At 32.7% G+C, this 26,117-nt stretch overlaps 2 protein-coding genes across 3 annotated transcripts; both read left to right on the forward strand.

Moving 5' to 3' along the window:
- The first annotated feature begins 469 nt into the window (after nucleotides 1–469).
- On the forward strand, nucleotides 470–2,162 carry LOC137831351 (uncharacterized). The gene has a single exon (XM_068638990.1). It carries the CDS (start codon nucleotides 1,254–1,256, stop codon nucleotides 2,076–2,078), a length of 825 nt encoding a protein of 274 aa, XP_068495091.1. The 5' UTR covers nucleotides 470–1,253; the 3' UTR covers nucleotides 2,079–2,162.
- Nucleotides 2,163–10,687: 8,525 nt separating this feature from the next.
- Nucleotides 10,688–18,497, forward strand: LOC137831352 (DEK domain-containing chromatin-associated protein 4-like). Of its 2 annotated transcripts, none has more exons than XM_068638991.1 (12): nucleotides 10,688–10,956; nucleotides 11,979–13,320; nucleotides 13,414–13,447; nucleotides 14,374–14,453; nucleotides 14,665–14,724; nucleotides 14,902–15,012; nucleotides 15,099–15,179; nucleotides 15,298–15,378; nucleotides 15,999–16,440; nucleotides 16,643–16,749; nucleotides 17,750–17,780; nucleotides 18,030–18,497. In XM_068638991.1, exons 2-12 carry the CDS (start codon nucleotides 12,070–12,072, stop codon nucleotides 18,188–18,190), a joined length of 2,439 nt encoding a protein of 812 aa, XP_068495092.1. In that variant the 5' UTR covers nucleotides 10,688–10,956; nucleotides 11,979–12,069; the 3' UTR covers nucleotides 18,191–18,497. The 2 variants fall into 2 exon arrangements, with proteins under 2 accessions (XP_068495092.1, XP_068495093.1); XM_068638992.1 differs by having other exon boundaries at nucleotides 10,858–10,956; nucleotides 11,983–13,320.
- Nucleotides 18,498–26,117: the final 7,620 nt, after the last annotated feature.

Consider the following 26,117-nt stretch of genomic DNA (forward strand, 5'->3'; position numbering starts at 1 on the left):
TTTCTAAATTTAAAATTAGTTTTTCAGTCTTAATTTCTATGTTTAAAAAAAATTCAAAATACAAATATGATATGAACCTAAAAGTAAAGTAAATTTTAATTCAAAGGGAGAGGAACAACTTAATTACAGAATTAAAAATAATAATTTTAAATTTAAAAAACCAAAATTCAAATTAAAAACAAATTTAAAAGATTATTAAAAACATATTTAAGTTATTCTCAAATGAAGAAATAAGAGCAATTATAAAGAAATGTTGCAACACTTAAATAGTTCTTCTTTTAATACCTTTGAATCCTCAAAAGGCAAGGTGAGCAAAGTTGTTGACTGTTTTTAATTATTACAAAAGGTTGTGTTGGATTTTAAGGGTATTTATTATGTATTAGTTGACACCTTGTCGGAAAAAATAAAAGTCATAAAAGTGCTCAACTTGTGCTTGATTCAAGGAAAAATGTTCGAATTTGCACGCCTTTGGAAAGGGAGAAAGAAAAAGGTGTTCTTTTTGAGAAATTTGTTGTTGCCAATTTTGGCATTATGACATTTTTGTTTGGCTTAGAGAAAATTAAGATTCTAAGTACACTATTGATTTGCCTCACTGAGATTTGTTTAGAAGGGTCTGATAGAGTGGCATGTGGAGGGTCAGACATGTTTGGCACATGCATTCAGCAACTTCAAGACTTCGAGTTTTGTAAATGTTGGTGTTGAACAAACCACTTTGCTACCTCCAAGAGAATCAATAGAGGATAATAATGATAGCAAATTGTGGTCTGGTCAGAAAATAATAGTAGTAACAGTTGGTATTGCAGTTGCAGATAAGATTGCTCAGTACTGTAATCAAATTGAGCTTTCAACAATGACAATGCCAAATCTCACCCATTTCAGGTATGGTGTGTTAGAAACAAACTTGGTTTGGAGCTGAAGTTATGATATGAGTTTCTTTGTCACAATGATGAGGTAAAACTTTCCCTACTTTACTACCTTTTTTGACATTGAGGAAAGAGTAGAAAGTGTGCCAACTTTTTTCCTTAAGCTTCCTTTGGCATCCCACCCTATACAAGATATCTTTGTAGTTTGTTAAAAAATTTCTGACTTGCAATGTCACAATCTGTAGTGTTCAAATGAAAAAAACTCAGATTAAACAAAATTGAGGTATTTGTCTGCAGCTTTTCCCACAGATCTAAATCTAAGTATCTTCTTTCATCAAATTTTGCATGTTTTTTGGCCTTGAAGCAGTGAGTATATTCTGAGTCAAGATCATGGATAAAGCATATAAGCATCAAATCTCTTCCAATTTAGTCACTTTCCCATCCATGGTTCTTGTTCTGGTCACATTATATTTTTTCTTTTCAATTTCTAAATCCTTCCCTTTCCTTCTCACAATACCAATTGCTCTATTATCCACCATGTTTCTTGTCATACTGACAAGGAAAAAAAGAGGCAAAGATGAAAATGTAGTCCAAGATGTGCTACACCCTTCCCTGGATATTACTCGTAATGAGGTTAACCAACAAAGTGAAACTACAGAGAATCAGGAGGGTGAATCTGAAGTACATTCAGACTATTCATTTCCATCAGATTGTGAAAGCAGCAACTTCTCTGTCATGGATGAAACTTTTGAGCTCAATATTGGAGAACATCATAGGCTACAAGATGATTTGCTGTCAGATTATTCACTTCCTTCAGATAGTGAAAGCAGTGCTGGCTCAATATTGGGAGAAAGTTTTGAGATGGATCACAAAGGAAATCAAAATGAGAATATTTCTGATAGCTTTGCTTCTGATGATGATTATGAGGGTGAGGATGAAGAGGATAGCCTGATTGAAATCAATCTTCCAAGGAGTCACTTTCCTGACTTGAATGAAGATCCTAAGCAAAAATTGCAATCCAAGTTGCCAGAGTTCCTTCCAGATTCAATTTTGAAGCAGCAAGGCCTAATGGAGCTCTTAGCAGAATTTAATGACATGAATGAGGATGAAAACTTGATTGAGATTGACATTTCCATGGGATCCATCAATAATCCAGATTTCAGATTGAAGCAGGAATTGGCATATTTTGAAGATGAATGTGTTCTTAGTGAGTGATCTAGTATTTTAACTCTTTTTCTTCTTGATGTTGATGTTGAGGAAGATTTTGTTCTCACCAATAAACTTGGCATTTTGATTTAATGGCCTTGCTATAGTAGCAATATTATGTTTGTGTTCCTTATGGTTTAGTTTAGTTTAGTTAGTTAAATAGTATACACAAAACATAGTAAAACTAAAAATAATCTTAAAATGTTAACATTTTTATCAAATTGAATTTAGAATTATTTTTATAATTTTAATTTACTGATTATAAAAACATAATTTTTATACTTTTAAAATATAAAAAATAAATAATTTTCTTATACAAAATAAGAGCTGAGAAGTTACTGTTAGAATTAAGCAGTGTCTAAGATCAAGAGGGGAGGGGTGAATTGAGCTTATCAAATTTTCGCACAACAATTACTATGTAACAGAGGTGAAAAGAACATATTGATATTAAATGGAACAGATTGTTTTTACAGATGAATCTAGCACAATTAAAACAAGATCAGCACAGTTTAGATCAACCAGCAGCAATACCAGAATCAAATTGATTAACTTTCTCGGTTTATAAAGTTGCAATTTAAAGTACAAGATTAATCAATTTTTACTTAACATTGATTAACAAGTTAGAACGACAGATTTAACCATGTCCAGAATTAACAGATTTAGTTTCAATATAACAGATTCCTTTCTTGACAAATTATGTGAAATTACAGAATTAAGAGCAGGGATGAGAAAAAAACACACGACAATTTTTATACTGGTTCACTCATCAAGAGCTACGTCCAGTTCACCTCACTCCAAGGTGTAATCCACTAAAAACATATACAATCAATTACAAACACACAACAGTTCTTGAACCCTTCAAGAACTTCAACAACCAAGGCTGAAAAAACACTATTCCAACATACCTTGCACTCCAAGAAACCCTATCTAGAGTGATTAACACTTAAACCTATTACAAGAATGAATAAGGAAAAGATTACACCTGAAACTGTGTTGCAAGAACATAAGCCATTTGTTCTATTTGCTCTAAGATAGTACCATCACCTTCAACCAACACAAGGTTCTTTTTAAGAACAAGCTCACATGTATTTTCCTTTTGAAAAACCTTTGCAAAAACCTTTCCAATTCACTTTCTCGCACAAAATGTTGTATCTCTGTCAAAACTGTGATTGTTCAGCTTCCCTTTACGTGAGAATGACATTTTATTTTATAGAGAACAGTTTCTAACCACTTAAAAAAAAACAGTTACAGAGCAGTTAACAAAACAACAGATTGATTCTGAAAAACAACAACAGGTTAAAAGATGATAAAGCTGCCAGCTCAGCTTAACTGAAATAACAGACTGAGCTGTACCTTTGGTGCCCTAATAGAATTTCGAAAAGCCTTTAACAGAGAAGAAATAAACCGATTGCTTCTCAATAAAACAAATTTATTTTTGTACTGAATCAAACCATTTAAGAAACCTTTAAAAAGCTTTTCCAAAACTGTTTAACCACATCATGAGCTTGATCTTACTACCTTGATTTGGCATCTAGGATGGGTCATGCAGCAAAAGGCAACCTTGAATACACATAACCCTAAAGAACGAGATCATCTAAGACATATAGCAACCTACAAAGCAACCTAGCTAACATCTACATCAAACACACTAAGACTAGGTAGAAATGAGCTTCATCCATCTTCAACAGTTACCTAGTTACTTTTTAATGTGTTATCTTTTAAATAGAAAAATTACATCATTACTTTTTTGGAATAAAGAAATTGTATAACTATTTATTTGATTTAATAATAATTTTATTTTAATTTAACAAAAGATAAAATTATCTAATTAAAATATGTAAAAAGAATTACATAAAATATATATTTGATGTAGTAGGGTTTTCTTTGTTACATAATTGGAAAATGGTTAAACACTCACATGATAAAAATAAAATTAAGTTGTTAGAAATATGGGTGATTATATCTTATTTAAGTTATTAAAATTGAAGTTTATTTTTCTAAGAATATGTAGCTAAAAAAAACTTTTAAATCTTTATCATCGACAAATAAGAATCAAATTATTTCAAAGGAGCTTTGATAAGAGAAAAAAAAAATATATAATAGAAAAATTATTAATTGCCATAATTATGATTTCTGTAAATAGTTAAATTTTATTTGTTTGATTAAAACTATTTATATATTTATTTTGGGATATTGATGATCCATTCTAACTTATCTTAACATTAGTTACCTATAAAAGGTTTAATTACTTTTAGTTTTTATATTAAAAATTAAAAATTAATTTCATTTCTTATATTTTAAAAGTTTAATGTTATCTTAATTTTTTTTAGATTTAATTTGATTTTAATTTTTTTTTTTTAAATTCAATGTAGTCCCAATTTAATTAAAACAATCTAATATGGTGGTCCTAATTTTTTTTAAATGATTCTAACAGTTTAGCTTAAAGATGCAAGTAAAAGACATAATTCTTCCAATTTAATGGATTTTATTTAAAAAGATTCTTTTGTATATTATTATTTAATCAATAAACTGACCCATTTTTTTCAGCAATTTTGTAAGGATTTAATAAACAAATTTAGAAGAAAAAAAAATCATAAACCCAATCAGCTGTTTGGTAGGTTTAATCTTATACCGAGAATCATAAACACACCAAAACAAAAGCATAGTTCAGACCAACAAAGGATAAAAAAAAATTATAAATACACCTTTTCAAAAATTAAAGATAAATTTGAAATTAATTATAAATCCGAATATGTTTCCAACACTCGTCATAACATGTAAGTATTCTTTTAGAAACAAATGAGTTAAATCAATAAATATGTTTTTGAAGATCAAAATCAGATTTACAAAAGTAATAATTGTTGATTTGAATTCAATTTTTTGAAACTCATTCATACTTGATCCAATAGAAATATTATCATCTTAACAAATTTTTGGTTAATTTGAATTCAATTGAAACTCAGTCATTATCGACTCAATCCAAATACTGTCATTTTACTGAATTTTGTTAATTTTCAATTTAAAAATATAATATAATTTTTAATTTTGTTTTTATATAATTAATTTGTTTGAAATTTAACAATAAATTGTATAAAATCATAGTCCATTATAAAAATAATTATTAAAATTACACATAATTTTTCTCTACTAAAGGTTTATTTATTAAAACTAAACTGAAATAATTTCTAAAAAATTGACTAAATATGAATGAATATGAAAAAATATAATTATATATAAATTTTAAATCAATAAATTTGGATTAAGTTAATTGGAAATCGTAATTTGAATCTGACCTAACCTAACGTTTCCCCTTTCTAATAAAACAGTTGACAACCTTAGTAAAATAGGAGAAGTTATACATCATATAAAATATAAGAGTGAAAAAGAAAACCAATAAAACTTTCCACACAAAATACAATGTGCAAAGTTTTGACTAAGATATTTCCGGTTTGGAACTGCGTTAGAATAAAACAAAGTTTGGACTTTATTAGAATAATGCAAAGTTTCTGGTTTCTCCAAGTTATATTTTGGTCAATTTTTATTGATTATACTAATTAATTGATGTAGTTGCTTGTTAATTGATTATACTTATTATAATCAAATGTTGTAATAGTCAATTTGTGAAAAAAAAAACATTATCCAATTTGAATTAGGCAGAGTTTCTAACACGAACTCTTATCAATGTGTATCAAGCTATTAGCTTGCAAATTCAATTGGAATATTTTTTATCAATGTTTAGAGTTTATTTCAAAAATGCTTTTGAGGAGCGGGAGAGATTGTTGGAATTCTATGAAAGAGTCTCGGGAGCCAGGATGCATGCTAGTTTCATAAAACCAGGTGGAGTGGCACAAGATCTGCCTCTTGGCTTATGCCGAGATATTGATTCCTTCACACAACAATTTGCTTCTAGTATCGACGACCCACCAAAATAGGTTTGCCTAAAAGTTATTATGGTGCAAAAAGGCTAGTGTCGAAGTTGGAATTACAGGCTAAAATGATTGATTGTTGTGTGGATGGTTGCATGCTCTTCTATGATAACAAATACGATAAAAATGATGGAGCGTTGCTTGAATGTAATAAGAAACACAAGCATCTTCTAGTAATAAGAAAGTTGATTGAGAAGAAATTGTTGAACTTAAGCAGTAGATTCAACACATGAATGCTCAATTTCAATTCTTTTAAGATTTTATGATTCAATATCTACCACCTGAAACAGTAACAGTTGCACAACATATTTTTCAGCAACCAAATACCTCGCAACCAACTCAACAAAATCAAATGCAAGATAATGATGAAATGCAACATGATAGTAATCATGATGAGCAACAAAATTCACTTGTCAAGATTATAATAATTATTAGCTTCTTAAAAACTTTGAAATGACTTGAATTTCCTTTTATTAAATTTTGTTTGTTTGAATGAAGTACATTTGGATATTTTAAATATTTAAAAATAATATTGTATTTATGGGCAGGTCTGAATGTTGATGAATATTTGTCTTTGAATAAATTCTATTAAAAACTGGAATGTCTTTCGATATATGCAGGTGTAGAACTAATTTCTAGTGCTTTCAAATATTAAAAAAATTGCACACAAATACATACGAATTTATTCGTATGTAAGTCTGCACACAGTTATATACAAATTTATCTGTATGTAATTCAGCACACTGCTGCATACGAATTTATTTGTATGTAAGTCTACCCACTGTTACATACGAATTTATCTGTATGTAAGTCTGTCCACTGTTACATATGGATTTATCTGTTTGTAAGTCTGAACATAGTTACATACGGATTCTAAATCCGTATGTAATAGTTATCTACGACAGTTTTACATACAGATTTTTTCTGTATGTAATCTGTATGTAACTATGTTTTACATATAGATTTATTGTCTTACATACGGATTTATGTTGTATGTAATATCAGATTTTCTTGTAGTGTCATGTTAAGGGATATAATTTATTAAACTGAGTTTTTATTATGATTTTGATGAGTTTATAAGTTTGATATGAATGAAACATATATTGAGTTTGAATGATTATGATTGAATTGAATGAGTAAATGATGATGTTTGAGAAATTTTTTGATTGTACTAATAAATTTGAATGTGCTTGAGAGTTGTATTTGTTAAACAGGTTTGGATAAAACTTTGAAACTTTATATGTTCTACTGCATAAGGTTGATTTTCCAATGTCTTCGCTCAAGTGGAGGATTTTCACTAAAGTGAAAATTGAACAAAAATTCAAGTGTTGTTTTCAGTCCTATTTTTGCTCAAGCAAGATATTTTTCGCTCAAGCAAAAATAGAATTGCATATTAGATTCTAAAGTTAATAGTTAAAACCTTGGTAGTTAATTAGATACCAATTTAGAAACTAATTTATAAATTTTATTAATAATAGAAAATACTTTAGAGCCTAATAATTTTTTTAGTCTCTGAAATAGTATCTAATTTAGTCAATATAGTAACACATTATTTTTTGTCTCTAAAAGTGGTTTCTATTTAGTGATTTTCTTGTAGTGACATCGTTTAGTACTTGTTTTGTGTTACAAAAAGGCATCATATAGTGCTTGTTCTAAAACATTTAGGATTTTGAATAGTTTATTTTTATTTTTTATTTAAGCAAGACATTAGTTTGAGTTGCAGACAACCCTTGTCTTGTAGACATTCCCTGTAGAGGATCTATTGTAGACGCTTGAGTTGTAGGTATGATAGACGCTTGGGTGTGTGATCTAGACACTCCCTCTAGGTGCCAGACGGTCCCTTGTACACACTCCCTGTCTTGTAGAGGCTCCCTGTAGAGGCTCCATTGTAGACGCTTGAGTTGCAAGTGTGATGGATGCTTGGGTGTGTATACACTCCCTCTAAATGTTAGATGATCCCTTATAGACACTTCTTATAGACACTCCCTATAGAGACTCTATTGTAGACGCTTGAGTTGCATGTGTGATAGGCGCTTGAGTGTGTGATCTAAATGCTCCCGGAGACGCTAGATGGTCCCTTGTAGATGCTTCATGGTGGTTAGGTGGTGCTTTCATGGTTGCTCTATCCTGGATAGGTGAAGGTTTGGTGGTGGATTTATCTTGATTTTTTGGTGTTCATGCATAAAGGTAAGATATAATGGGTGAAAGATAAAGAATGAGCGTGTGCAGTGAATACCTAATTGATTATCACAATGCATAGCCAATTATGTGAGTGTGGAATATGATATAATTCGTTATGAAGACAATTCAAGAGCATACATAATCAATTAAGTGACTTATTTTTATAGAGTAATCGATTATACACCTCGATAAGTGTATTTTTTTTAGGATAATTGATTATGCCGCCAAATAATTAATTGTGGGATCAGTTTTTTTTTATTTATTTTTTGTTCCACGAATTGTGATTGCATTACTTGAACATTGTGTGTTTCTATTAACTTTGTATAAACATTATAGGTTGATTGGAAACATTGAAGGAAAGTCTCAAGAATTGTTGAAGTTTGGAATGTGGGAAGTTCTTTATATAAACTAAAAACGAATATTTGTGTAAAATGAAAAAAAATAAAAGTTGTGTGGGGTCATGATGTGTGCTTTATTTACATTAGTGTTAAAAATAATTATAGATTACTAAAATGCATAAATAATTAAATTGTAATTATTTTTTAACACAAGAACATATTTATAATATTACTTTTTTATCAATAAAAAATATAATTTCAATCACACTTATAACATTATTTACAAACTTTTCATAAATTTTTTCTTTACTTTTCATTATATTTATCTTAATTAAAACAATCCTATCTTTATCGTACTTTATTCTTAGATCCTTTTAAATTCATTTTCTAATTCAAACAAAGTATTAAAGATTGTAAGATAAATTACAACAAGTCTTGAAATCAAAGTCAATCCAAAAAATAACTAGAAATAAATAATAACTTTTTAGATTTACTTTTTCTTTAATTAAGTGATTTGGTTCCAAAAGTCAATCCAAAAAATAACTAGAAATAAACAATAACTTTTTAGATTTATTTTTTTCTTTAATTGAGAGATTTAGTTTGGATATACTTATTGTATTTAAATAAAATATTATATGTTTATAGGTAATTAACAAATGTTTCTTTGAGGTTCTTTTACAATTTGGTTCTATTTTATTTTTAATTATATTCATTAAAAAAATCAAAAAATTGTATTATAATATTTTTAAGTATCCATTATATATATAAAAGTTGAAGTTATTATATAACAACAATTTTAAAAAAATAATTAAGGTGTCTTTATTTGATATTTTTTTCATTATAAAATGTTTAACGGTTTTATTTTGTAAACAAATGTTTTACATGTTTTAAAACGTTATTTAATAAATTTATAGTAACAAAAAGTGTAAAATTAATCTAGATCGAACGACAAAACATTAATTTTGCTTTGAGATATATAATAAATATTATATTAATTTAAGAGTAATGTTTATAATACGAACAGTGATTAAGTATAATAACAAATGTGTTTTTAAAATAAAACAATAAATATTTTTCATAAAAAATGATTGTTGTTACTTTATTAGTTACACTTATATTTTAAGTATCATAATCATGTCTTTAATAAATAAAAGTATATAATAGATTCTGTGTATATATATTATTATTTTGTATAAAAATTCACCTCCCATCATACTTAGGAAAACTTTTCATATTTATACATAATTGATTATGTTTTAAGCATAATATTGATTATTGATTATGTATAATTTTTTTTCAAAAATCTGAAAAGTTTAACACGTAAAATATATTTCAATTTTTTTTGTATTTTTAAATATTTTATATTTCATTTTTTCTTATTTTTTTATTGTATTTTGTTATGTGCCTTGATTAAAACAAAACTGAAGTATGAGTTCCTTTTACATTAAAAATTTCTTTTTAAAAATAAACTCTTATTTATTAATGAGTACTCAATTATAACTCTAAATAATTGTTGTTCCTTTTACCTTATCAACATATTATTTAAATTTGTTGTTCAAATTAAAAGAAAAATCATCTCCAACTCAAAATTCACCTCTAATCTCATTGTCCTTGTTTTATTAATAAGTCTCGAGTCAATTACATAAAAAAAAATATAACATCATATTTAATCCAAAAATCTTATGATTTTTATGCAATATCACACTTAAATTTCAACCATTTCAGTATACATGTTAACAAAATTGTAATTAACATAGTAATTATTATAAAAAGCTCAAATTGTCATTACAATTGCCTTCAATAAAGACAAACAAATTGCATTGCAATTTTTTTTGTTACTTTTTAGTCTAAAATAGACAAGTTTGGTGAAAGAACATAATTTATTTAGCTTGCACTATGTTTTTAACATAAATTCAAAATTATCAAACAATTAAACATCTTTCAATTTCACTTCATATTTATAAACCATTAAGTTTTTAATTATCATCTAATTTTTCCACTAATTTTAAACTTTTGCTTCATTAATAGAGGAGCAGTGTTCTTGTGTCGGCACATTCAATTATTCATTACAAGCAAAATATTTGAACTCTGTTGAAAAATAATGCAAAAATCTAACAAGTTATAGTTAACAATTTCGGATACAATAACAAATTAAAAATCACAACAACACGATGCACGACCAAGGAACTTCAAACTACGACCGTTGATCTTGCAGGTACGCCACGAAAACCCAATCGGATCCGTTGATCCGAATTTCAGCATCTTACTTGGCAATTTTTAACCGCATTTAAAATCTGATTTGAAGTCCGAGGTATAAATTGTCCCAAATAACCTTACACTTTCACACATAGTTGTTACTGAGACTGGCGGAGAGAGAAATATGTGCAAACAAAGTGAGTGAAAAGCTCTGTTATGCTCTTTCCTTCTCTTCCAACTGAATCTGTAAGCTTCTTCTCTTCCACTTTTCCCTGTTAAGCACTGTTTTACGTTGAAAAGTTTGTTTCTTTGTATTTTCTGGAGTAAATTCTTAGATGGGGTGGGGGATTTCGGGTGAGGAATTTTAGGGCTTTTGAATTGAATAAAGTACTCAAAGTTGGGACTTTTACTTTGATTTGACTATCTGGGTTAAGTTTGAGATTCTAGGTTATCACGGGGTGTAGTTAAGGTAACAAAATTGATATTTTTAAAGTTTGCCATCTTGCTCTGCTGTGCTCCGGTGAGAATTTTGTTGTTGGAATTGCATGAATAGGGTTACCCTTTTGATGCGGTGCTGTTATATTCTCTGGAAATGGTGCGAAATGAATATTCAAATGTTAGTTAAGTCCTCCCCTGCTGAACAGTGTCGAGTATTGCATTTTGACTTTTTGTTTATCAACAACAACTGCATTCCTTTGCTGGTTTCACGAGGAGGCCTAATTTTCATGCTTTCTTTGAAATTGATTTATTTTGGGTAAATATACTCATTTCTTTCTTTATTGTTATACTTGTTACTATGATAAAAAAACATATCTTGGCTCCACTGTGATTTGATCATAGTTATCAATGCTGGATACTAGCACGTAGCAGCCAAATTCTAAAAGCACTGTTGTGGGATTGCTGGTATTTTTATTTAATAAGGATATCTTATTAAAATTATGTACAAAATTGCACATTCAATACTTAAAGATACTCAAAATTTAAGATATATTGGTAATTATCTGTGAAAAGTTAGAATATAGGTCAAGAGAAAAAGTAACAACAGAAAATACTGCCCTCAATGATTGCTTTGTAGCTGCCAACTGCTGCTCTGTCGCTATGGTGCCCTCTAGCATGCTATCAATAACCTTGAGTTATGATTTAAAAATATATATTGAAAATGCCCTTCCATTGTAGCTACCTTTATCCTTTATTTTTCCTTATTACTTTCACGCTTTGCTGTTTGAGTGTTTGTCATACTGGTACTAACTGATTTTTTTAATCTCCAGATAGGCTTCACTAGAGCAATTTAACAGAGTGTAGAGAACAGTGTGCTTAGGAAATAGTAAATTTTGTATATATACTGTAAATAAGATCATTATGGGTGAGGAACAACCGATGAATGAAGTTTCCGAGACTGATTCAAATGGGAAGAGCTCTAAGGAGAAAACTTTGAACAGAAGTACTGAGAAAAAAGACTTGGAAACCGACGAAGGAAAAGTCTTGGAGAACAATGGAGTCAAAGAGTTGAAAGAAAATATTGTGAAAAAAGTTGAAGATGAGAAAGCTGATGATGTGGAAAAGGTAGAAGAGGACAAGAAAGTTGGTGTTGTGGAAGAAGTGGTAGATGATAAGAAAGAAATAAAAGATGATAAGACTAAAGATGGAGTGGTGGGAGCAAAAGAGAATAAGAAAGATGATGAAGTGGAAGAGGCAAAAGAGGATGATAAAGAAGATGGAGTGGAAGAAGCAAAAAAGGATAAGAAAGAAGATGGAGTGGAAGACATAAAAGAGGATAAGAAAGAAGATGGAGTGGGAGACGCGAAAGAGGATAAGAAAGAAGATGGAGTGGAAGACGCAAAAGAACATAAGAAAGAAGATGGAGTGGCAGACGCAAAAGAGGATAAGAAAGAAGATGTGGTGGATGAAGTAAATAAGGATGAGAAAGATAGGGTGGATGAAGTAAACAAGGATGAGAAAGATAGGGTGGATGAAGTAGAAGAGGATGAGAAAGATGATGACGTAAAGGATGGTATGGAAGTTGATGGTGTGAAAAAAGTCGAGGATCAGGGAGTTGATGGTGTGAAAGAAGTTAAGGAGGATAAGGAAGTTGATGGTGGGAAAAATATAGTAGAAGATAAAAAGGGTGATAAATTGAAAGAAATAGAGGAAGATAAGAAAGATGTTCATATATCTGAGAATGATAAAATGGATGAAGACACTGGGGTTAAAGATACAGTGGAAGATAAACATGAAAATGAAGAAGTAGAAACTGAGAAACCAGAAGGAGATGCTATGGAAGTAGAGGGTGGCATTAAGGGGAAGGAGGAGGGTGATGAAAAGGAGAAAATTGAAGTGGCGATGGAAGAGGATCAGGATGAAGACAAAGATAAGGATAATATTGATAAGTTAGAAGAAGAGAAGGAAGAGGATAGTAAGGTTAACAAAAGATCAAAAAAGCATGGGAGAGAGAAGATCAATGGGGAAAAAGATAAAGAAAAAAGAAAGGAACTGAAGAAAATAGAACCAAGGACTCCTACTATTGACCGCCCTGTGCGGGAAAGGAAGTTAGTTGAGAGGTTGGTTACATCAATTGAGAAAGATGCAACCAAAGAATTTCGCATTGAAAAGGTATTTGTTTTTAGTTTCATATTTGAAATATTTACCCTTAGTTTAGCATTTATTATAACTTAATTTGTTTACAGCTTCTCTTTCAAATTGCAGGGACGTGGCACACCATTAAAAGATATACCAAATGGTATGGTGCTTTCCTTTTCTGAATTCTTCTTCGATATGGCCTTTTAATCCCTTCTGTATATACTCAAGCCAACATAAATAAAAATAATGCATAATGTACATACACAAGCATTCCTCATTCTTCCTAGGTTTATGAGAAAATCTTGATGTTAGTCAATGATTTGAATTTAACATTATCAGGCAAGAAATTGGCCAGATATATATTGTTTCTATACTTTTCTAATTATGTTAAATAATGTGCCATTTGTAGAGATGGTTGATTTAAGATTATGAAATTATAGTTGTATTGTGTCCCTTCAATTCAATGATTATTTGAGTCAAGGATCTATGCTTAACTGCATCTTTGTCCCCCTAAATATTGAACCCTTCCTGCTCCAGATTGTCATGAGTTGGTGATCCAGACTCACAACATAAGCAGTTACTTTAATTGTGTTATTGGCAAAATCCATTAGCGTATACTGATTTGATTGTGTTTAAACTTTAATCTATTTATAGAAAAGTTACTTTTTGCATGCCTTCTTTTTCCTATTAAAATGAAAAAAATATTTATGTATATATGTATTCCTTTCCCCCAACAATAATAATGACACGAACTTGGAAATATCTGAAGGTCCATCCTTTCACTCTTAATGGTAAATGAGATTATTTGCTAATTATAGTTTATTCATTGTATTTAATGTCATTTTATTAGATCTATAGAATATCTAACACTCGAGAGAATGGAAAAAAATAGTAGACTACCAAATTGACCATAATTTAGCAGTATTGGGAAAGTTTTTGCTATGAATATATAAGTAAAGGTGACCAAAAACACAGGGGTTTAATTCATGATTTTAAATTCGTTCATTATGCTGTGAAGTGTGCATGCATGTTTCTACTACTTCGGAACAGCTAAAAACTTTATCACTCTTGCATTTTCTGCACTAGTGGCATTTAAGCTGTCCAGAAAGAAGACTGATGATACCTTCAAATTGCTCCATACAATTCTCTTTGGAAGGAGAGGGAAGGTATGTCTTCATTAATTATCTGTGTTTTTTGTTACAGTTGTTACACCACCTCTATTTTTATTTTCTTGTGTTTTTGTATATAGTTCAGGATATAGGATAGTGGTTGCCTAGATTGTAGAAAGTTAAACATTCAAAGCTCACCCAGAGTCAAAATGTTACACACTAATGTTGTTATGCTTCCACATGACTCCGGTTTTTTACTCTTTTGCAGGCAATTCAGATCAAGAGTAATATATCAAGGTTTTCTGGTTTTGTTTGGCATGACAATGAGGTGATTATTACTTTTCAATAATATGAAAATTGGTTCTCATAACATGCAACTGTAGCATATATTATAATAATAGGTTTTATTCGTGGTAACTTCTTTTACTGATTTCATGCTTTTCTGTTTGAAGTTCTTTGTCTGTCAAAGGTCAAAGGTTCTAAAGTTCAAATATTGTTACTGCAGGAAAAGCAAATGATTAAAGTAAAAGAAAAACTTGACAAGTGTAATAAGGAGAGGTTACTGGAGTTCTGTGATGTGCTTGACATAACCGTTAACAGGGCAACAATGAGGAAGGTGTATTTGTTAGACCTTATTGATACAATTCTACTAATACCATTTGACACTGCCCTATAATTACTTATAATTTTCCACTTATGCAGGAAGATATTATTGCTAAGGTGATAGACTTTTTAGTTGCCCCTCATGCAACCACATCTGTGTTACTTGCAGAAAAAGAGAAGGTTGTCTTTGTATTTATTTATCAATTTTTTTACTGTTATGTTGTGGTAATTTCTTTTCACCCTGGCAACCATGTTCTGGTCATGATATTCATACTATTTTTGGTTTATTTATCATCAGCTCAGTAAAGGAAAAAAGCGCAAGCGTATTGTAAAACAGGGTTCATCAAGATCTGGGACAAGTTCAAGACGTTCTGCCAAGGTAATATCTTACTCGGTTTACTGCAGAAATGTGAAATGTGATTTAGGCAATGAACTATAAATTTTGTATTCCAAAGTCAAGTCTTGCAGTGGAATGAATATCAATGCTGCATTCCTTTGGATTAACATGTTTATTTCCCTTTTGCTTGTTTTGCACTCTGCATTGCTACTCTTACTACCACAGAATTGTTCTTGTCCAATTGAATGACCAGTTGTTCTCATCCCTTGACACTAGGGGTTAGTTTGATTCACTTAATAACAGCTCTAAAAACAGTTTTTTGTTTGGTTGTACCAACCTTTCCTTGAGTGGATCTGAAGCTTTTACTTAAATTCCATGGACTAATGTAAACACCGGTTTTGTGAGATCATACAATCCTATTATTAGTATAATTGCAGTCTAGACAACACTGGTCTTAGGTTCAAATCTCAGTTGCTATTATAGGCCCCCAAAAATAGTTTTTCTTGGGATGTGCTTGTTGTAACTACACTAGTACTTTTTGTTGTCGGTATGATTTGTGTCAGTACTTTGTATGATGTAGCATTTCATATTAATCTAATCCCATATTTTTCTAAATATAGTGTCAACATTTGGTTTGCTCAACTTTGTCATGTCTTCTTCAGATTCGGAAGAAAAATGAAGATTCTTTAGCTGTGCGGAGAAAGAGTACAACTGACACAGAAGATGAGTCTGATGAAGAAAATGAGGAGGAAAATCAAAATGGTGTTGCTGACAAATCAGAGGATGAAACATCAGAGAAATCTGAAAGTGAAGATAAAAGTGATTCTGGGAGTGAATCTGAAGATATGAAAGAAAAGAAAAAACCTTCTAAAACATCATCCACGAAGAAAGAATCTGCTAAGAAAAGTAAAATTGAGAAAATTCCAGTTTCCTATAAATCTCACTTACCCCCAAAAAGAACACCAAAGAAATCATCATCCAACCTCTCAAAGTCTGATGAGGATAGTGATGAAAGTCCAAAGGTTTCAAGGAAGAAGAAAAATGAGAAAGGAGGAAAGCAGAAGACATCAACACCCACTAAGCCTTCCTCCAAAGAGAAAACAGGTAGATAACATTTGAAAATGTTCTGATTTGAATGCCTGTTGTGTTATAATAAAAAGTAATTTTTAGCTTTAACTATATAGTCAGGTATTTCTAGTCAGTTAATTTATTTTTCCATTTCCACATTTAAAAACTGATAATGATTTTGGTTTAATCATCTTCATCCCACTTACATTGTAAAACATCTTTCTGTTGTATCAAGCAGAAAAGGTTACTAGAGGAAGAGGCAAGAAGAAAGAGAAATCGAGCCCTAGTGATAATCAGTTACATGATGCAATATGTGAAATTCTTAAAGAAGTTGACTTCAATACGGTAAGATGTTGAAATGAATTGTACATGGTTCAGCGACTATAATTTTTATGTATAATGCATGGCTAAAGCTAGTGGAACTGGAATCTTGTATAAAACTAATGTCAGGCAGACAAAGCTGGCAAGAGAATAAACTCAAACGTCAAAGAGATGAGAATGTTGGCGGACATATTAATGTAGCGGAGAAAAGGTTGGGTTAGCACCTATTGTAGAAAAGATGGTAGAACTTGCATTAGGAGTTTTGTGGATGTGGGGAGAAGACTTGTAGAAGCTCCAATAAAGAGAGTGGATTAGATGGATTTCCAAATTGTTAGGGGTAGAGGGAAATCAAGAGAAGTTATAGGTGAAATGATCAAGAAGGACTTAGAAGTCGATAGTTTTTTTTTATAAACATGATTTATACAACAAGAGAATTGTTTGATCTATGTTACTGACCCCAGATAGCTGGAAAAGGCTTTCTTGTTTGTAAATACATACATGAAGCACTGCAAAACTATGGTTGGGCTTATTATTTTACTTCAGAATGTATCTTTCTTGACCGAGATACTGTCAATCCTCCTTGAAACCTTGATAAAAAAAACCCTTAGGTAAGGCATCTTTCCCTTTTCCCTGTCAGTGCTCCTAGACCTATTAATATATATATTTACCTTTCCTCCAATTTATTGATGGATTTGGCATGACCCAGTAATTGATACTTGTCATTGGCATAATCTGTCAAGTCACCTAGATGAATGATTAAAAATGTGCATTATACACCTGGCAGAACGGAATGTATTGCAAGTGGAATTTGAAGAATTCGTAGATGTAATATTGAATATTGCAGTTATGATGCTATTGCTAGAATGAATTTCTTTGTCATTTTTGCAGGCCATGTATTGCTATAAAAAGATAGTATATATAGCCATGAACAATACAATGTCAGTGTTGTATTTTAGTATCTTCTGCTGAATATTCTCTTTATCTCTCTCTAAATTTAAGACGTTTTTTTTTTTCTCTCTTGCAGGCTACATTTACTGACATTCTGAAGAAACTTGGTATTTATCATTTTTACCCTTCTTTACTTTACCTTTGTCGCAATTGAGATAAAGTATAACTATAACAAGTTCTTCTTTTGTTTACCTATATGTTTCTGGTATTTGAATCATGAAGTGGCTTGTATTATTCTCAAACCTGAAATTCACAAAACCTCTTTTCTATTTGTAGGAATTTGACAATTTATGAAAGTGAAAAACATTATATCATAACTCAATTAAGTGCCTAAGAAAATTGCTTTCACTTTTCAGCTAAACAATTTGATATGGATCTGGCCCCGAGAAAGGCATCTATAAAGCTCATGATTCAGGAAGAGCTGACAAAACTAGCTGATGAAGCGGATGATGTAAACGGAGAAGAGGAAGCAGAGAAAGATGAAGCCCTATCTACAGGCCAGAAGGTTGAAGCTTGATTGATGAGTAGTCCTCCTGAGTACTTGGTGATAGTTTTAGCTATGTATACTATAACCCCTGTTATGTATGCTTCATCTGTACATTTTGTTGAGTGAAAGTGGCTGTAACATATTCTGACTATCCATCCAATATGAAGAGAACAAACTTGTATTTGTCAATTTAGGCTTTTGGTGTGCTGCCAGTCTGCACCTTGTTTATACATCAACAGAATTTGTAGGGTTTTGTACTGTTGATGAATACTACTGACCATACTACACTAGTCTCAAGAATCTTCCTAGTTCAATAAATATTTTACCTTGTTCATAACTAGGACTACAGTTGGTTGATAAAGTTTTTTGGTATGTTTGAAAAATGCTTTTTTTTTGTTAAATTGTTTAGAAAAAAATGATCTAGATAGACCCTTTATCCTTTTAATCATGGTTTTTTAGCTACATCTTTTGTTGTGGTTGTAGCATCTCGTGGCAAGATGACTTGTCCATTAGCAGTACCTGCAATACATGAATAGCAGGAGTGGTGGTGATGATCCAGTAACTCTAATCATGCAATGTTATAAGCATAAATATAATTTGGAAAGAGTGAACACCAAATTTGTCCTAGTGCTGTTTGAATGTAATAAAGGATTTTAAGATTACATGATAGAAAAGTTAATTCTACAGTATATAACTTGAAACTAGCATTTTACCTATTATAGATTATTCATCTTGGAATATCTTGTAGATGCAATATTTGGAAAGACATTTTTGAAAAGATTTAAAATCTATTTTATCTGAAAGTGTTAAATACTATTTATGCATAAAGTTGAAAAGAATAATGAATTGGTTGCACAAGAAATCACATGTGAGACTTAGAATTGGTGAGAACATGTTAGGATAGAAAATGAGAATAGGAAAATGATAGGAAAGGTGTACCATAGGAGAAACATTAGGAATAGTTAAGGGAGCGGTTAGTGGTTAGTGGGGGTATGGTTGGTCTTTAAATAAAGACCAACTGGTTTTGGGATTGGGAAGGGAGTTTTTTTGAATATTAGATTGTGTCAACAGGAATAGTCCTGTGAGAAAGGGAGGTTGTTCCCTTTGAAGGTTTGACTCCCTGTAATAGTGAATATCAATAAACAGAGGAATTCTCAGTATCCTATCTCTATCTTCGTGTGTCTCGTTTTTCTTTTTCTGGGTTCCTAACAATTGGTCCGACTTGTCGGATCCGAAGGGAAGCTTGGGCGAGAAAGAAAAAGGTGGAGGATGGAACAGAGGACGAGTGCATTGGAGAAGTTGACCAGCGATCAAGGAAGAGTGATGATGGAATTAAGAAATGATATCAATGGGTTGAAGGACGACATCATAGACATCAAGGAAATGTTGCGGAACCTCAAGAAGGGGGACCGATTATCGGACGAAGGAGAAAGTTCAGTAAATGGGGAAGAAAGAAGAGATGAGCGGGTGAAACAGAGTAGCAAATCAGAGTGTGAGGAGGAAGGCGAAGGGAGACCATGGTCTAGGAGAATAGAACTTCCAATGTTTGAGGGAGTGGACCCGATTGGATGGCTGGCTAGGGCCGAGAAGTTCTTTGAGGTACAGAATGTTTCAGCACGGGAAAAACTATAGTTAGCATTCATCAGCCTGGAAGGCAGCGCTAGTTCGTGGTTCGTTTTCTGGAGAAAGAATTCCAAGAACCAATCTTGGGAGGAGTTTTCTTTAGCTCTGATTCGCAGATTTGGGGGAAAAGAACGAAGCTCCGTTTTTGAGAAATTGGCCAAGCTCAAACAGAAGGGGAGAGTGGAGGATTACATCCAAGAATTTGAAGGATTAGTATCTCAAGCCCCACAAACCGGAGAAGAACAGTTGCTGGGCTATTTCTTTGCGGGCCTACAACCTAGGATTAGAAATCAAATCCGACCCCATGATCTGAAGGAAGTGATGAGAGCGATGGAGATTTCTCTTGATGTAGAGGAAGCGTTCAACGAGGAGATTAAGGGGAACAGCGGTTACCGGAACGCCACCACTTTCAGTCGATCGGGAATAGTGAGTCGCGCCGACGTGACGAGGGGAAGCGGTGGATCGAGTGCAACGAGCATGGCTAGTAACGTCAGGAAGGAGACGATCACGACTAACAGGGAGGCTCGGCCAGGGGAGAGCACCAGGAACCGTGGGTCGAGGACGCTTCCGTACCCCGAGTACGTTAGAAGGAGAGAAGAGGGCAGATGCTTCCACTGTGGCGGGGCGTATAGCCCGGGCCACCGCTGTCCAGAGAAAAATCTGAGGGTGATCATTTGTGCGGAAAAGGAGGGGGATTTGAGTGAAGAGAATGATCATGATGAGGAGGAAGAGAGGGGAAAACCAGAAATGGACCTGTCCATTTTCTCGGCCGGGGGTTTAACACAGCCACACACCATGAAATTACAAGGCACCGTGGAGGGAAGAACCGCACTGGTGCTAATTGACAGTGGGGCCAGTCACAATTTTATTTCAACAGAGTTAGTGAGTCAATTGGGTTTAAAAATTGAAGCAACACCAACTTATACAGTGAGGCTAGGGGATGGCTACAAAAAATCCGCAAGCAGATGTTGCCCGGAGGTGGAAGTACAGCTGGGAACCTATGGAATCAAGGAGAAATTCTTCGTATTTGAGCTAGGAGGGGTGAACATGATTTTGGGAGTGGCATGGTTGGCGACTCTGGGGGAAGTGAAAATTAATTGGAAGACTTTGACCATGAGTTTCTGCAGGGGAGGAAAGCAAGTGCACATCCAAGGAGAGCCCAAATTAGCTCGAATGTTGGTGACTCCAAAAGCTCTAAAAAAAGAGAAAGAAATTGAAGAAATATCCCTTGTGTGGGGAATAGAAAATGCGGAAATTTCAGTCTTAGACCAATCCAGAATTATCCAGGATTCTGCTGAATTAACAGGGTCACAAGCAGCAGAGTTGGAGAACGTCCTGAAGGAGTATGAATGGGGTTTTGAAGAACCCAAACAGCTACCACCCAACAGAGAAATTGACCATAAGATTCCGATCAAAGCTGGAACAGATCCTATCAATGTAAGACCGTATAGATATCCCTATGTGCTGAAAACAGAGATAGAAAAACAGGTAGAGGAAATGATGAAGAGCGGAATAATTAGACCTAGTAACAGCTCCTATTCTAGTCTGGTGATCCTCGTGAAGAAGAAGGATGGTAGCTGGAGGTTTTGTGTGGATTACAAGGCTCTGAATAAGGCAACAATTCCAGATAAATTCCCTATTCCAGTGATAGAAGAACTGTTAGACGAACTATATGGGGCGCAATTTTTTTCTAAAGTGGACCTGAGGGCAGGATATCACCAAATTCGCATGCATGAATCGGATATACAGAAGACCGCTTTTCGCACCCACCATGGACACTATGAGTCACTGGTAATGCCTTTTGGGTTGACAAACGCGCCTGCCACCTTCCAGTGCACCATGAACGGCATTCTACAAGCTTATTTAAGGAGGTTTGTTTTGGTCTTCTTTGATGATATTTTGGTCTACAACAAAACTTGGGAGGAACACCTGGACCATTTGAAGCAAGTTTTAGAAACCCTGCAGCACCACCAGTTTTATGCCAACCACAAGAAGTGCGATTTTAGCCAGCGGGAGATATAGTATTTGGGTCACCTCATATCTGGTCAAGGGGTTCAAATGGACCCCCAGAAGATTTCGGCTATACTGCAATGGCCAATACCTAAGTCCTTGAAGGCCCTAAGAGGTTTTTTGGGTCTCACGGGGTACTATAGGAGATTCGTTTATAACTATGGAAAAATGGCTAGGCCTTTGACGCAATTATTAAAGAAAGGAAGTTTTGTCTGGACAGCAGAAAGCACCGAAGCTTTACACAAGTTGAAAGCAGCAGTCACCACAGCTCCGGTGCTGAAGTTTCCAGATTTCAGTCAAGATTTTTGTATTGAATGTGATGCGTCGGGGACAGGACTTAGAGTAGTGTTATCTCAGAATAAACAACCTATTACTTTCTTCAGCAAGGCCTTAGCTGAGACCTCACTCACCAAATCTGTATATGAAAAGGAGTTAATGGCCTTAGTGTTGGCTATTCAACACTGGAGATCGTATCTGATAGGTCGGCGGTTCACAGTGTATACTGATCAAAAGAGTCTGAGATACCTTTTGGAACAACGGATAACCACCCAGAACCAACAGAATTGGTTAGCAAAATTGATGGGGTACGACTTTGATATTGTGTACAAACTGGGAGCGGCCAATAGGGTAGCAGACGCGTTGTCTCGGAGGCTGGAGGAAGAGGAAGAGGAAGACAGAGTTAAGGAGATCAATATCTTGGCCAAACCTTATTGGAGGGACATCGAATTAGTGGAAGAAGAAAACGAGCAAGATCCTACCCTAAAGAAGATTATGGAGGACTTGAAGAGCGACCAGGAGTCACATGGGAATTACACCCTGGAAAATGGGAGACTTCATTACAAGGGTAGAATGGTGTTGTCGGCGTCTTTCAGCTGGATACCCAAGTTACTACACGAATACCATACGACTCCGTTGGGTGGACATTCAGGAGTTTTCCGCACCTACAGAAGGATAAGTCAGTCGTTATACTGGATGAACATGAAGAAGAGTGTGACGGACTACATCCACGCCTGTGCAGTGTGCCAACAGAGCAAATATCAGGCGTGTTCACCACAAGGACTGCTACAACCTCTACCTATTCCAAAAACGGTGTGGGAAGAGATAAGTGTGGATTTCATCGTCAGGCTTCCTAAATCATGTGGGAAGGACGCAGTACTGGTGGTTGTGGATCGCCTTAGCAAGTATAGTCATTTTATCGCCCTTAAACACCCATATTCTGCTAGATCTATTGCGGAGGTTTTTGTTAAGGAGATAGTGAGATTACATGGCATTCCCACATCCATAGTCAGTGATCGAGATTCAACGTTTCTAAGCCTATTTTGGAAAGAATTGTTTAAGTTGCAAGGGACGACGTTGAAGATGAGCACTGCCTATCACCCCAGACGGACAAACGGAAGTGGTGAATCGAACGTTGGAAACATACCTTCGTTGTTTTAGTTCGGAACAACCTAATGTATGGGCGACGTTACTTCCGTGGACGGAATACTGGTATAACACCAGCTTTCATGGAGCGACGAAGTGTACACCGTTTGAAGTAGTGTATGGTCGTCCCCCACCTTCCTTGACACGCTTTATTCTCGGAGAGATGATGGTAGAGGCAGTGGAACAGGATCAAATGAACCGGGATGAGGCTCTCTCACAACTCAAATTTCACCTGGAAAGGGCGCAGGATGTGATGTCTAAATACGCAAACCGCCATAGGAGACCTTCCCCAATTAAAGTAGGTGATATGGTGTACTTAAAAATCAGGCCCCATAGACAACTGTCAATGCCAAACAGATTACATCCAAAGCTGGCAGCCAAGTATTACGGGCCGTTTCAAGTGGAGGCTGCCGTAGGAAAGGTGGCTTTTCGCCTACAGCTGCCAGAAACAGCTCGAATCCATCCGGTCTTCCATGTATCGCAACTGAAGTTAGCAATAGGGACACAAGAAGTTCAACCCGAACTCCCTAGGGAGTTGCAAGGTCTGACAGAGGAATAGCATCCAACGGAAATACTGGATAGACGAAGATTGTTCACCCAAGGAGCATATATTCCACAACTATTGATAAAATGGAATAAAGGAGAGAGGGATACCGCTACGTGGGAGGACGTGACAACAATCAAAGAACAATTTCCTGAATTCAACCTTGAGGACAAGATTGCTATATCAGAGGGGAGTAATGTTAGGATAGAAAATGAGAATAGGAAAATAACAGGAAAGGTGTACCATAGGAGAAACATTAGGAACAGTTAAGGGAGCGCTTAGTGGTTAGTGGGGGTATGGTTGGTCTTTAAATAAAGACCAACAGGTTTTGGGAAGGGAGTTTTTTTGAATATTAGATTGTGTCAACAGGAATAGTCCTGTGAGAAAGGGAGGTTGTTCCCTTTGAAGGTTTGACTCCCTGTAACAGTGAACATCAATAAACAGAGAAATTCTCAGTATCCTATCTCTATCTTCGTGTGTCTCGTTTTTCTTTTTCTGGATTCCTAACATAATGGGTGAGTTGAGGAGAGGAGTTAGGGTGTTGGAGAGTATGGAAATTATAAAGGTGTTCTTCTATGTTGCCTTCTATCTTCCATTGCATTTTTTGGAGATTTCATTTCATTTCATTCCAGAACCAATTTCTCTGAAATAAAAACATTTTTAGGAAATAAGTGATATTGGATTTCATATAGTACATACATACATAATTTTACATAACACTTATCATAAATTTAAACATGTCCACAAAATAAAATGTATTGACACCCTTTGAAATACTAAAAACTAAGAGATATACAATTGTTCATATACGAATTAGTGTGAGTGTTACATGTTATCACCAATATTTTAATATTTTTTAATTTTCAAAATATACAGCAATAAAAACTAATAATAATTACATGTTACATCAATACACTCGTGACATTTTATGGATAATCATATAATCCTAAATATATATATATATATATATATATTTCTTAGAGAATAAAAATAAAAATGTGTTCATCTAAATATATTTAAAGATTTATTTAATATAGATTAAAAACTAAATTATATTTTGACCTAGTTGATGATCTACAATTTGTTCTTCCTTTTTTTTCTTTTGCGATTGTAGTCATTATTAAACTTTTAAAAGTCTACAAATGTTTAATACTTGAGTTTTCATATGTTTTATTTTTTTTTCTTTATTTTGGTCAAATGGAATCTTAAATACAGTGTATTCATTCAAAATAATATCAAAAAACATTTTAATTAGTTAAAATATAAAAACTAAGGAATAAATATACGAAAAATTAAGAATTAAACTAAAAAATTCAAAATAACTAAAAAATTCAAAATACAGGGATTTTAACCGCATAAAATAAAAAGATTAGAAGGGAAACAAAAGTTTAAGTTTAAGCTAAGTTTTAAATACCATATAAAATTGGATATTTTTAATTAAGTTCTATTAAAAAATATTGTTTCATTGAGTATATTTTTTTTTAATTAGTCTTTATCATGATATTTGATATTGTGGTCACATGATTGTTATTTTGCATAGTTTTTATTTATATGTTTCTAAATGGAGGATAAAAATAATTTAATTAAATTTTAAATTTATCATAAATTTAAGTATTTTTAATTACGTTTCTATTAAAAAAATTATTTTATTGAATATCAAAAATATTTTTATAAAATATAACATTATGAACTTGTACAATAAAAAAATTGAAAACTTAATTATGTTTAGTAAATAATCTTGTTTTGTGTCTCCATATACTTGATATCATTTTTGTTTTAATTTAATTTATAGAATGAAATTATTTTATTTTTATAAAGATGATTATGATTTCAATTTTTTTTCTCATTATTCAAACTATTGGTATTATGTTTTAGATTGTAAAATCAAATGATCACGTCAATTGATAACAAAAAAACTCAATTGAAAAATATAAATTATTCGACAATCAATAAAATAATTTTTATTAAAAAAAATCAATTAGAAATATTTAAATTTACAAGAAACTTAAAACCTAATTTAATCGTTTCTTTTGTTTTTTCAATATAGTAGTTGACGGAAAAGTCAAATAACAAATACTCCACTAAAAATATAAATATTTCATAACAAAGTGTTTTTATAGAAACAATTAAAAATGTCCAAATTTAAAAACTTAAATTTAATTAAATATTTAATTTATGCATTTGAATTATAAAAAGCAATTATTTAAAAATACTCACATTATTGTCAAATAATTAAATATATGTTCATTTTGTATTTATAAATATTAATTTTTCCACTATCATCAAATTCATCCACCTTTTGGTTTTGGTAGATCATTAATTTTAATATTTTGCATGATATATACAGGCAGAACTCAT

The sequence above is a fragment of the Phaseolus vulgaris genome, chromosome 6 (genome assembly GCF_000499845.2).
Source record: "Phaseolus vulgaris cultivar G19833 chromosome 6, P. vulgaris v2.0, whole genome shotgun sequence".
Classification (NCBI taxonomy): domain Eukaryota; kingdom Viridiplantae; phylum Streptophyta; class Magnoliopsida; order Fabales; family Fabaceae; genus Phaseolus; species Phaseolus vulgaris.

Bases quoted from the DNA above. Each gene is read 5' to 3' on its own strand.
- LOC137831352 (XM_068638991.1), top strand. From the start codon at position 12,070: ATGGGTGAGGAACAACCGATGAATGAAGTTTCCGAGACTGATTCAAAT. The intron at 13,321-13,413 runs GTATTTGTTTTT...TTCAAATTGCAG, and splicing joins AAGAATTTCGCATTGAAAAG to GGACGTGGCACACCATTAAA. The intron at 15,379-15,998 runs GTAATATCTTAC...TGTCTTCTTCAG, and splicing joins GTTCAAGACGTTCTGCCAAG to ATTCGGAAGAAAAATGAAGA.
- LOC137831351 (XM_068638990.1), top strand. From the start codon at position 1,254: ATGGATAAAGCATATAAGCATCAAATCTCTTCCAATTTAGTCACTTTC.